This window comes from Danio rerio, chromosome 8 (genome assembly GCF_049306965.1).
Source record: "Danio rerio strain Tuebingen ecotype United States chromosome 8, GRCz12tu, whole genome shotgun sequence".
Taxonomy (NCBI): domain Eukaryota; kingdom Metazoa; phylum Chordata; class Actinopteri; order Cypriniformes; family Danionidae; genus Danio; species Danio rerio.
Genome location: NC_133183.1, coordinates 30,801,796 through 30,816,180, shown reverse-complemented (window position 1 = coordinate 30,816,180; position 14,385 = coordinate 30,801,796). Strand labels below are relative to the sequence as shown.

Here is a 14,385-nt window from a genome sequence, read left to right as displayed (position 1 = left end):
GTTTTTGAGGACAGTCTGCTCTAGGAAGATTCTCGGCAGTGCCATATTTCATGATTATTGATTAAACTGTACTCCACGGCATATTCAATGAGTTGAAAATGTTCTTATATCTATCTTCTGCATAGGTTTTTCAATAAATTTTTAGAGTCGATTCAAATATACACCATTTTTTCAGGTGCAAGTTCTGACACAGTAATGACTTAACAGAACCTGAACCTTCCAAGTCAATGTGCATTCATACTAGTGTTGTCAAGATACTGGACTTTCTCATTTCAATACATTACCATAACGTTTGATATCTCAATAATATTTTCAGTACCACTGGGATATAATTCAAACATTACTGCTTCAAAAGGATTGGAAAATAGCACACAAAAATAAAGTTCTTTTTCTGATCTTCAAAAGCTTTAGTCCACATATAAAAACTGAATGAAAAAGAACATTATTGGATTTTTTAAAAGGGTTTTTTTTTATTGAACAGTTTATAACTATCAGTTACACATTTTTATTATTATCATTATTGTTACTATGTATCATTATCATTATTGTTTAATTAATATTTACATTTAATTTTTTATTCAAACTTTGGTTTTGTTTTAATTAAAACTTCACATTTGAATTGTATTTTGGGGAGTTTATTTCTTATTAGACCAACTAGTTTTTCATGATTCTGTGATTGCCGAATCCTACTCAAAATCAACAAAAAAAATTGCAATTTGCATCATGCAAAACTCTAAATCAAACGCAAAATAAATGACAAAAAAATGTAAATAATCTCATAAAACATCTAATTCCAAACCATATAATCAAACCATTTTTATTTCAGCTAGCAATTAATTGTTTTACATGTCTTCTAGACAATGCATTCACAGTGCATAAAAATTACATCTCATCTGTGCCCTCCCAATCATTATATTATTGGAAACAGGGGGAAGCATACGTGGTTGAAGCACAAGTGATTTACATGTGAAGTCAATGCAAAGATGGGATTAGACATCCTGTGGCATAAATTGGGCGTTTTGTGCGCATGACGCACTTCAGACTGCAAAACAAAGTGGAAGCAAACGTCTAACAAACGAAACAATGGAACAAACAGAAAAGCAAGCAGCTTAAAATGATGGAGATTGGTTCAAGGATGATGGCCGCAGGGCATGACCGAATTGAAGGACATTATTTTTGCTTTACATGTATGGCTGGTATTATGATCTGCGTCAAATCTATAAATTATTTTGTTTAACTCTTTCCCTGCAGTTAACGAGAGAAAACGCTTCATTGTCATTGACGAGTTTTACGACAATAGGTGTGTTTTAGGTGTATTATCGTAGGGGAAGCACTAGCTCTCTCACTCGCACACACGCACGCACGCACACACATTTCTAGTAATTCCGTAATTTCCACCACAAAATTTGTCATTTTTAAAATAAATAAATAAAATAAAAATAAATTTTAAAAAAAAAATCACAAAAAACGTTTGTCTAATGCATTTGTCTAATGTTTTTGGGTGTGGAGGTCAATTGTCCATACACTGTAAAAAATATAATTTGATTAACAATATATTCACAAATGTTTTTGTTTATTTATGGCTTATTTAAATATATCTATATGTGTACAGTTGTGAATTGCAATGTAGGACCTTGAGTTCTGCTTTGTCAACTTTTGATGTTGAAAATTTAACTCTACAGTTTAACAAAGTGATTTTTTCATGACATTTTAGTAGTTTGAAATAAAATATATAGTATTAGATATAACATATAAACAAATAAGTCCATAATACCACATAATACAACCCAGACAATGTATCACTTACACTATTAAAATGTTAATAAGTATTTTTTTTCTAACTTTTCAAGGTTAAAAGTTGTTTAATTAAGGATCAAGGTCCTATAATGGAATTCAAATGCATAAATAAACTGGGGAAAATAAAAACATGAATTACATAGTACAGATACAATATATATAAAATGCCCAATGTAAAGTTGCCTTTTTGAGAAGATAATTAGGATTAGTGTTTAAGCATTTCAATAGTGTAAACAAAATGTTCAGTAACATTTTAAACATTATATTTTAGTCCCTCGCTCATGGAAAACTGTACAGAACAAAACAATAAATGTAAATATCAAGTTTATCACTATAAACAATATTTATAAATGCTAAGACTAAAGTACACATTTACAGAGAAATTTTAACTATAGCTGCAGAGGGCTGAATTCATTTAACTTGCACTCTACATCAAGCATTGGCATCTGCCACTGAAAAAAAGTTATCCAATGGATACTGGCCCAGCTGACCTGCTGGGTAAAATGGTGTGAGAGGATTTGTCTGTTTAATTAAGCTCTGCGATTAGATCACTGGGTGGGAATGTAATCCCTCAGAAGACGCAGTGAGAGTCTGCATCAATGATTTTTCAAAGACACTCATGCATATAGATCAAACAGACTATGATAGACTTTTTAAAAATAAACGTCTGAGCAGGGGAGGGGTTGCATTCATATTTACCAGGCTGCCCAGTTTGGAGGATGAAGAGCTAGTTCTCTGCTTGGATAAAGTGTTGGCATCCGTGCAGTGAGGATCCCTGAGATTGAGGTGAAGTCTGGGTCCTCCTGCACCCTCAGAGGCCGAGCGTAAACGTCTCTCCAAACGCATCACCTCATGATATGGGCTCACGCTACTGCACATGGACACTGAGGAGGATATAAAACACAAATTAAAGACAAAAAGCTGCTGGTTAATAAGTCAATAGTAATGAAGCAGTTCTAAAAAAAAAGCGTAAAACTATGACAATACTTCATTATTTACTATAACTTGAGATAAGATCTGCGTTTTAGCATAGTTTTAAATTCATGATTAACTTTTATTATCTTTATGAATAAAATATTTTAATAATATATCAAAATATACATGAAGTCTATATATTAGGGATGGACCAATATGGATTTTTTGGCCGATACGATAACTCTTAAGATTTGGAGGCCGATAACCGATATATTACTCAATAAATATAAATATTTCAAAATAATTTTATATATATATAAATATATAAATATATTATATATATATATATATATATATATATATATATATATATATATATATATATATATATATATATATATATATATATATATATATATATATATATAGGAGTGAACAACTGATTTTATAAAAAAAAAAATTAAAAAAAAATTTTAAATAAAAGTTTTAACTGATCTTATGAACCTGCTCAAAGCAAAAGCAAAACAAAAAAAATGTGAAAACTTTAAAAATAGCAAGGTGATTATATAGATGGGCAGTTCTGTACAATTACAGTCTAATGGCTTACTGCCGTTTAACAAATGTATCACAGAAATATTACGCAGTTTTCTGAACTAACTGTTACTTGTACATTGGTATTGGCAGTGTACAATTAAGCTTTGCCATCACAGTAACCAATCAATTATTACAATATAATAAAGAAAAAAGAACTAGTATATTCAAATTCTAATACTAAACAGCAAAACGGTCTATCTTGTACTTTTGATTAAATGTTTTTGGCTTTGATGAAAATGGTTTTATAATAATAAAAACAACAAAATTATTAAAATAGGTAATGTATTTAAGATATACTTTTAAATACAAAAATACTAAAAACTATATTTATTTTATAAATTACTACAAAGTGTTATAGTACATGCATATTAGGGCTGCAAGATATACATTGCGATATGAAACATATTTCACCAGATAAAAAACTCTTTTTGAGAAGAATTCCATATTTCAAGGTCATTTGTATAGGGCATTGCATACACGCATAAATTATTCAAATTAACGTTAAACTAGATTTTTAGGGGGGAACATGCAAATGAGAGAAAAAAAAAACTGCTTAATATTTGTTTAGTCTTAATGGCAGTTGAACTCAAATATTGAAAAATATTTGTTAAAGCTACAAATGCTTGTCCCTGTATGCTTCAACCCCCCCTTATATGATTAACAGGAAGAGAAAACACACCTAAAAAAATGCAATTAATAAACTTTGCTAATAATCTTCAAGCTCCTGGTCAATAATAAGCCATGCTTGACATTGCAGATCCAATGATGTGATTATTGCAAATGCTTACATTGCGATATCGATGCTGAAACAATATATTCTGCAGCCCTAATGCATATGAATATAGTTTTAAACATTTTGTAAATGATTGCCAATTCCACAGGTAAAAATATGTTTTGTTTTTTTGATAGTTTTTATATATATATATATATATATATATATATATATATATATATATATATATATATATATATATATATATATATATATATATATATATATATATATATATATATATATATATATATATATATATATATGTGTATGTATTTTTATTTATTTGTTTGTTTTAATGCCATATAAGCAGCATTGACTATATTCAAGCTAACATTAGGAATAAATATTTAAAGTATCAACAAATGTCTTTTGTTGCATGGAGCAAAATCCTCCAGAAGACACCTTTCCCTTAAAAGATGATATCATTTAGAGATTTAAATACTAATAAAATATGTTTTATAGTCAAAATATTATTATACTCAATACAAATAGATTTCTCTTCCCTTTCAATAAATATAAGTGTGTGCCTACACTCTCAGAAATAATGGTACGTAAGCTGTGACTGGGGTGGTACTTTTTTCAAAGGTGCACATTTATACCTGAAGGTTCCATATTGGTACCTTAAAAAGTATATATTAGTACCTAAATATTTTAAGAGAAAAAATGTTGTACTTTTTAGGTACTTATATGTGCCCTTGAGGTATTAATATGGACCTTTTGGGTACAAATTTGTACCTTTTGAAAAGGTACCACCCAGTGACAACTAACATAGAGTGTAGTATCTTATTGTATGTATAGAAAGCTCTCAGTGGACTATAATGTAGGCTGTTGAACACAATCTGAAGAATGTAAAACATTTGTAAACAAACATATTAAACACACAAAGAAGTGTTAATCCTGGGGCACAAACTACTTCTCAACCACTCCAGGAGATCTGAATTAAATGAATGGTTTAATCATTTAGAACTAGTCATTAAATGATTAAATGCTAAATGACATCAACAGATGAAAGAGACCAACACAGTGTTGACAGTTTTCTTCATTACAATGCTATAATCATAAATGCTTGAAAACCTGAACCACGTTGATACAAATATCCAAAATATTGCAAAGAAAACCCCTGATACAGTGACAAGCCCAACAAGCACTACTAAACAATCTAATTTATTACAGCAAATATATTCACAAAAAAGTTTCTGTAGTGCAAAAACTAGTTACTGTACAAACAGGCTTGACTATATACAGACATCTTTCCTCCGATCTAAATAAATATGCATGACTTAAAAACATCCTAATAATCTTAAAAGGAGTTTAATCATTCACATGAATATTAATAAACCTCTCCAAGCCTGTATTTGAACCCACTGAGTGTAAAGTTCACTCTCTCTTGCAAGACGATCTATAGTAAAGCCAATATCAGGTCACCAGTGGAGGAAATTCAATATAGAGGAGCTGGTTAGTTTCCCATAACGCTCTAAGCCACAGGCACTTCGGAGTGAAAGCTTTTGCAATGTAAAAGTATCCTCTACTGAAGGGAAAATCATAGGTTATAAGAAAAATGCAGACGAGCTGGCGCATAAAAGCATCGTTTGTAAAAGCAGGGTTTTTTTTCCAGTTGTTGTTAGCGTGTGCAAGAATACTTTACTTTACAATAGTTCTCAGAGCAGTGGAGACCAGTTTTGTATTTTTTAGGCAACATATAATGAAAAGCTTGTATAAATGAGGGCTAAAATGCTATTTTAACTAAAATGATGAACTATGTGACAGATTTGAAAAAAGTAATAAATAATTTGGAGCAGTAGTGACTGACTTCTTAATTCACATATCAAATGGATTTCTGGAAAACTTCATGCTGATCCGTTAATAGATTATGTGTTTTCTTAAAAAGAAAGAAAGAAAGAAAGAAAGATAGATAGAAAGATATTTGATTTTCAAATATTACAAAAAAATGTAATACACTATCGTAACAATTAACTCACAAAAAAGAGAAAAAAATAAGAAAAAAAGAAAATGAAAAAGTTAAACAAAAATGGGAGCAAAAAACAAATTTTCTAAAAAAAACGGCTTTGAAAAAATAAAAATGAACAAGAATTCTTGATTTGACAGAATTAAAAAAAAACTGCACACAAGTTGTAACTCATTTACCCTTCAATGTTTTGCCTTCTCTCAATAAAATGTTATCTTATCTAAAATGATTTAACCACGTGATAGATTTTCAAGAAGTAATAAATAATTTGTAGCAGTAGACTTTTTAATTTGCATATCAAGTGGCTTTCTAAAACTTCTTGCTGAATTAATCCAGTCAAGCAAGAAATCTGCTCAAGATCCAACTCATAATCATTACTTGAAAAGAAGGAAGGAAGGAAGGAAGGAAGGAAGGAAGGAAGGAAGGAAGGAATGAAGGAAATACTGGAGCACATTCTCCATATTCATTAATTGATTCTCTTTATTTCAAATACTGAATTTGAATTAAAAAGAAAATGTGGGCTTTAAATAACATCATCAGTCCAGGTTAGCAGACATACTTTATCCACGATACCTGTATGCTTTAACTGCATAATTCATTTATTTATGCAAGTAGCCACGTAATATGGCAAAGTGACAGTTATCTGCAAATGTTCCTACTCATGATGGACAAACCAATATCTTTTAGTTTGGTTGTTATTTTTACAACTAAATAAAAACACAGGTAATACATATCTGGGCAACTATAGCAGAACCTTTTTCATATACACAACAAGTTAAAAGTTTGGGGTCAGTATGATTTTGAAATGTTTTAAAATAAACTTCTCCTGCTCACCAAGGCTGCATTTATTTTTTCAAAAATACAGTACAAATTGTAAAATTGTGCAATGTTATTGCACTAAAAAATAACTGTTTAAAAGTAAAGTAGTTTATCATTTAATTTAATCATTTATTACAGTGATTTTAATGATGAATTTTCAGCTTCAGTCACACGATCCTTCAGTAATGCCTCTAATATAAATTATTATTGTTGTTTTTTTATATTGTTATTATTATTTTTGTTATTATTATTATTGCTGCTGTTGTTGTTGTTGTTGTTATTATTCATATTAATGGTAATAGTAATAAAAGCAATAATGAATGGAGTAAAAATTTCATTTGAAAATAAATACAATAAGAGAGCAGTTGTTCACATTTTTTTATAAATATTGAATAATTTATTATTCTTTTTTTTTACATTTAATATATGCAGCCTTGATGACAAGAATGATTTTCTTTAATAAAACAAACAAAAAAAAATGTTTGATCGATAGTGAGCGTGTGAGTATACATATTTTAATTTTGTTTTTATTTATTTAAAAATTTTATTTTTTTACATTTTCTGGAGTTGACAGCTCACCCACACTCTTAGCCTAGTAGAATATTAAAGATTTCCTCACATCATCACTTTATAATCAAGGCAGAAACACCAAATCATCTAGGACGCTACGAGGTCATAGCAGCTACTGTAGATATGAAATCTTGTAGCTTACAGGAACTGGTTAAAAACTGATTAAAGTGTTTCTGCTAAGGAACAAGTATGCAAACAATTTCCCTTTAAATGTGTTCCTCTTAAAACAGAAAACAGCCTCTACGGTAATATTCAAAATAGAAAAACAAAACACATTACCTGTGTGCGGCTTTCTCAGGTGACTTGGTCTGGTCTCCAGTTTGCTCAAGCCTGATAATCTTCCTGTTTGCTGAATAAGTACAGAATTTCTGGACCTTCTCTCACGGGGATCTGGATTGGAGCTGCTGTCCTCACTGAGTTCTGGAGCTTGATCAATCTCACTGGCCTCTGACTGCTCTGGATTAGGATTCAGCTCTTTCACCATCTGCAGTGTGACTGGCTCTGTATGGGCAGTGGTGCTCTCGCACTGTGTGTTGGCTGTGTGGCTGGTATCTGGCAGTAGGGGCTTTTCCGAGGTGCCCTCGGCTGGAGTGAAGGACACCTGCGAGGTAGAAACAGCTTGGCTGGAGGTTTCTGGAGGAGCAGCAGGACTGGGAGCCGGCAAAGCATCCACTTCCGAGACGGAGTCTTCTGTGACATGGACGAAATCAGATGGTGTGATTGCAGTGGTGCGGTCTTCTGAGATCATAGGTGACTGTAGGGAACTCTCCGCCAGTTCTCCAGGCCAGGAACCTGGGGTACCAGTTTTAGGAGGTTCTTCCACCCCGTCCTGACCTTTAACCTGGTCTGGGATATTAGCAGAGTTCTTGGGTAACCGCTGATGAGCGGAGAAGGACTTGGGCAGCAGGTGCTTCTTATGTTTGGAAGATCTCTTGCTGCTCACGTCATCAAGAAACCCCGAATCATCTCCCTCATTCGTACCTGAGCTGATGCAGTTAATAAACACGCTGTTTCTGTTGGCAGAAGCTTTCTCAAGGTCTTCCGTATGAGATCGGGTGATCTTCTTTTTGTGTCCACCAAATCCAAATGAATGGCGAGTCTTTGAGATGCAACCATCTTGAAAAGTGGGATCAGTCCCCTGGGTGCGATTGTCCAGGTTGAGCTGGATTGGGTCACTGTTCCTCTTGCTGTGGAAGCTGAGGGATGGTGTGCGGAAAAGGCTGCGGCGCTTGCTCGTGCTGCTGGAGCTGGAGTTCGTGCTGGAGGGGGAAGAAGTGTGGACGCCATTGCCAACACCGCCAGAAGAGGGTGAGGAAGGGAGGGAGTCCTGCCTCTTTCGGGCGCTGCGCCTGAAGATAGGAAGCCTGGAAACCAGGGTGGAGCGACGGGTCCCTGATTCACCCATGAAGATTGAGCACCAGATCAGACACTCTGTAAAGAAGGGGGAAAAACACTCAACATTAGAATGATAAACAGACACATACAGGAACGGAACTTCACGCCAAATTGATTCAGTTTTTTGCAGTTTGGGATTTTCTACAAGGCAGTCACTGTGGCCAAATTTCCTTTACATTACAAGAAATCTGAAAGAAAACTAAACTATTAGAAACACTATGAAACAATTCACATGATGTTCAGTGCTGCTCTGCCAGTCATGTGCGCAGTACACTTCACAAGCAAACCCACATGATAGTGGTCATTTGGAGAAAAATACCACAATTTACACAGCTATGCAGTTGTCTATAAACCATTTACTACATATATATTACATTAACTTACATTATTGGTAAGTTTTTCTGTTTGTATTAAGTGTCGGAACCAGGACTTCAGATATGACATAGATTAAAATCCAATACCCGAGTGCAAATGCACAGGAGCATACAGTACATTCTTAGTGTTCATAGTTGCCTTGTTTCACAATCCTGTCTAATTCAAAAATGTAAAATGCAGCAAGCAACTTTGAATATTTGGTTTTAAACTATCCTGGACTATACTCAGCTTGCCACTACTCCATACTGATGCCATTCTCTCTGTGCAATGCATGAAAACTGCCTGAACTCTCTTTAAGTTAATACAAATCCTAGTGCACACAAACTTATCGGGATACTGCATTGTTTTGAAATACTGTATGTATGTAAATTAAGCTGTAAGCTGATTAAAAAAAAAAAATCAAGTTTCGATTCAAATTTGATTGTTTTTCAAATTGATGGATCTTAAAAAATATTTTTAATATTAAAATAAATATCAGATTTTGCAACCAAGCGTTCAGTATACACTGTTCATTGCATTAAATAATATGACATTGTATAATATTCACTTTGCACTCGGTGATACGGTATATGTTTAAATGAAAGATAAAATACTACAACAGCTACAAATGTAGCATAAAATGAGTTTCAGAAAAAAAACAGTCCAATTATCAAAAAAGGAGGTCCGAAAAAAAGCTCAATCACAGTAATTTTTGAGTTTTTTATGTTGTAAAACTGTAAACCATCTAAATTATATATACAAGTTTAATTTAAAAAAAGGGGGCTATAAAACCTCTGCAATCTGCAATGTCAGGTAAGCAAAAAAGGTAAGATTTAGACTCACAAGGGTAAAAAAAATCCAGGAGGCTTGCATTACAGTTTGCTGAGCACAATTAATTACAGCACATTAAGCAAACTATGCTGACCTACTGCCAATATAGTGCTATGCTGAAAAAAAAATCTGTGAATCAGTAAATGTAATATGAAGGTGTTCCCTCCAACAAATTTGCAAAACATGTACTGTACACACCCCATAACACTGTTGTGACAGTTCAAGATACACCCTTGACTTAGCTTGACTGACTGGGGATGTTTTATACGTAATGACAAACAATATTACATTTACCCAAATTATGATGATAATAATAATAATGTATAAACTTGTTTTCTTACAAGGGCATACAACCTACAGTAATTAATAGTTCCTGAGACAGGTGCATCACAATTACATACTGCAAAGGGCATTTGGAGGTTTACACTAACAAACAGAAAAACAGGTTTAGTCATTTACTTGCATTAAATCTGAGGAATTATTTCAAGCAATTAAGATATTTTAAAGACTTATTACGTGTGATAACCAATGAGTCAAAACAAAAAGGACCAATAACCTATAAAATGATGTGAGCTGCCTCTCCAAACAGCATGTTTTGGGCATCAACAAGCGCGTGAATCATATTTAGGAGCCCAAGAAATGCTGCCTTTTCAGGAAACTAGCTATGTTTTGGGACGTAGCCATTGCGAAATAATGACCTTATTTTGTATATCGCCATCATATCATTAACAATGATGGACTCAAGGCTGAATAACCAATAAAACAGCGACATAGAGCAGCCGCCTGCTATAAGCGCTCTTCCCGCAGTCCATGAATCCGCACACAAACATTACCTTCACGCGAATCCTCTGTTCACAACTCGCTGATATTGCGCCTGCTGTCAGTTTGAGCCTGAAGCCAAAACACTCGTGGCATCACATCCGGCGAGTTTCACGTCAAAGTGCTAAATTGTCATGTCAGAATCGCGTCTCGCTCGCTGTGAATCCACCACAAGTGACGTGGAATGTGCTGCTCGCGCTTGGCTTCCGCGTTTCCGCCTCTGCGCGTGACGCAAGGTACCTGCGTGAGCGTCATTTAAAGACGGCGCACAGGTGCAGCAAAAGATGAGCTTGTTATATAAACCTGCTTGACATTATGTATGTTTTGTGTATATGAACAAATCAAAGTTTAGTTTATGAATAGCTGTCTTATTGTAGAATTGTGTAAAGACTACGTTTAAGGGTATAAATGCCATTAATACATGTAGGCAAAAGGCAATATGATTTTATTATTGTTACCTGTTATTCGTGAGCTATTTTGTAATCACCCGTAATAAGACAGTTGTATGTTTTATATTATGACTAAATATTTTATTGTGGTGTTATTATGCAATTACAATCCATTCATTATTCCTCTTGTGTCTTGTTGTGTGCATTGTAAACAGTGTGGATTCCATGTAATCTTGATTATGTCGGCTAATCAGATTCCATAAATACAGTAGCCCACTTGTGATTAGATTATAATTCCTTTAAAATAATCAGATTACAGTTACTTTTAATAGATTACTTGATTACAGTTTTATTCTCCCTGATTATTATCAATTTCTCTCTATCCTTCTCTGTCCTTTCCAAAAACAGTTGAATAGCTATTATAGCTTTTAATGTCCACAATTGAAATTCATCTTATCTGAATTTTGGGACAAAATTGCCTCTCAGACAACATGACAATTAAATATTAAGTTAGTGAACATTGCTGACAAAATATTTTACAAAATGTGATTGCTGTTTTAATTTTTGTTCTTTTTCATTTTTGTTTGACTTTTTGTTCATCAAACCATTTGACCTTATATATTAACTTCCTTGAGAAGTCTCCATCATATTTAAATTCAACACTTCTATGATGTAACAACACAATTTTTTATGTAGTACTCCAGATTGTTGTGAATAAGGTCAGGGTGGTTTGCAAAGGCTGTGGATAATGTTATTAATAGGCCTTCATAAGTTTGTACAAACCTAAGATTAGGCTTAAATGAATTCCTCATTGTATCATAAAGAGCTAGGTTTATTATTATTATTATTATTATTGTTATTATTATTATTATTATCATCATTATTATTATTTGTTTATTCTTAATTGTAGTTATTAATAATTAAGTAACTTATTATATTTTATTGTTTTACTTATTTATTTTATTTTATTTTATTCTGCTTGCATTATACAAATCGCCAAGGACCAGTGTTTCATCTAAAAATAATTTAACTGTTACACTGCATAAAAAGTCATCTTCATTTTGAATGGCTTCAGCTGAACTGTTTAACTAGTACAGAGAAAACAAATGGGTAATTCATTTTTTTTTTTATAAAACTTTGGAGAGGGGAGGGGGTGTAAACTAAAGGGATTAAAATTAGGGTAAAACTCCTTAATAAAAGAGCATAATATTGCCAATGTTACGCCTAACAATTTAGAGAACTTATGTTTATCTTTAAAACCCATAACTTTCGCCGCAGCCTTCTGCAATTCTTGTGATTTCCACGTGGTGTCTCTGTTTGTTTAGGGGGAAAGCATTTTCAAGTACAGCAGTCATTGCTGTGCAGTCTATGGAAAAAAAAGTAAAGTTGGAAAAAAACGAGAGAACAGCTAATGACATGATGTGATATTTTGATTATTCAGTTATCATAGAATATTTATGAGTTATAATTTTTTAAAAAGTTATAATTTTAAGAAAGTTGGTTTTGGTGAAAGTTAAAGTTATTCACACTTCATTTATTTGTATAGTATATGGAAAAAATAGGCGACGCAGTGCCTCAGCGGTTAGCGCTGTCGCCTCACAGCAAAAATATTGCTGGTTCGAGCCCCGGTTTGGTCAGTTGGCGTTTGTGGAGTTTGTATGTTCTGTGCTATAGGTGAATTGTGTATGCTAAAATTGACCGTATAGTGCATGTGTGTGAATGGATGTTTCCCAGTGATGGGTTTCAGCTGGAAGGGTATCTGCTGCGTAAACATATGCTGGATAAGTCTGTGTCGAGCCCAGATTAATAAAGGGACAAAGGTGAAAAGAAAATGAATCAATTAATTAATTGAATGACTGGGGAAAAGATACTATTAAACCTAAGAATTTAAAATGATGTAAAAGTCAAAAAAAAAGTCTCAGTGCTCTGGAATAGGTCTACAATAATGTTTAAATGGGTGTTTATGCTTAAGTTGTGTTAGGTCTTGTCCAAATTTTACAACGCTTTTTTTAAAAATGACATTAGCTATTTAGAACATGGATGCAGCTATATATATAGAAATACAGACGTCAGTAACTGAATTGTCCAAAAAACCAGACGTACAAATTAATGTGGTACATAAAAGGAATGAAAATTGTGCTCAGACTTTTATGAAGTGAATTATAGAAGAGATCTGAATGGAGTCTCTATAATGAGTGTTTTTGAATGTATGATCATCAGACTGAATCACTGCCTGTGTCACAGCAGCACTAATAAACTCAATCGGAATCAAGCCAGCTTGTTTTTGTCTAGGGCTGATTCATTATATTATGTGTTCTAGCTCTTCCCTCTCTGTCAGTTTTATAATCATATTTGGAGAAAATCCAAATAATGTTATTATTTTGCATGTTTTAATGTGTGTCTGATTATGCGTATGCTTCAAATGTTTACAAATATCCTGTATTACCTGGATGATAAACTCTATTGTAAGCAGGGAATGCATTTTAATTAGTATTAACTAAGATGGGGTTGACAAAACTGTCCATGTTGTCAATTTGTTAAAGGCAAAAATCATTTAATTGATGCGCAAAAATGCAGTCTGCAGTCTGCTGTTTAGACAATTGTACATAATCTGAAAGAAGCTATGATATTGTTTTTTTTACATTTAATAGATTTTTCTCCACAGCACAGTTTCCCAGCTAAAAAAGTATGTAAATGCAAAATTCTAGCCTAGTTCTGTTGAATTAGGCCATGGCACATGATTTGAGAATAGAAGTGACACTGATGATGAGAGGACGAGGTCCTGAGAGGTCATAATGACAATATGGTGAATGTAGTAAATGCAGGTTACATTCGTACATCATTCAAGCTGTTTAAATGTATTTTATTGATCGTAATAAGTAAAATAGATGTAAGTATATGAGAGTATATGAAGAGTTCAGATGCAAAACCCTCTAAATCCATCAGACATTTTCTATCAGGCTCCCAAAATTAGGTTCAGACGTTTCTGCTGGTAAATAAAATTACTTTTTTTTATTTTAATGTCTCTTTAGACAATTCTTTGGTTTTTAACAAGGCAGCTTTTCTTTTGCGTCAAACCAGCTATTTCCACTTGTGCTTTTTTATTTATTTTTTTTTTTTTTTGGCAAAAACCTCTAAATCCACCTATTTGGACACAACAT

The 14,385-nt window shown here is 33.0% G+C and overlaps 1 protein-coding gene across 12 annotated transcripts in view; it reads right to left on the bottom strand.

Moving 5' to 3' along the window:
• The window catches only part of ccser1 (coiled-coil serine-rich protein 1), a 149,147-nt gene extending 138,081 nt beyond the window's left edge, over positions 1-11,066 (bottom strand). For all 12 annotated transcript variants that reach the window (XR_012384424.1, XM_068218492.2, XM_009304062.5 and 9 more), the window contains exons 1-3: positions 10,850-11,066; positions 7,716-8,867; positions 2,497-2,681 (exon numbers count right to left, since the gene is read on the bottom strand). Coding sequence is in view for 11 of the 12 variants with exons in the window: in XM_068218492.2 (XP_068074593.2) it covers positions 2,497-2,681; positions 7,716-8,841 (1,311 nt within the window). In the remaining variant the exon portion in view is untranslated. The remainder of the gene's footprint in view (positions 1-2,496; positions 2,682-7,715; positions 8,868-10,849) is intronic.
• Between the last annotated feature and the right edge of the window lie 3,319 nt (positions 11,067-14,385).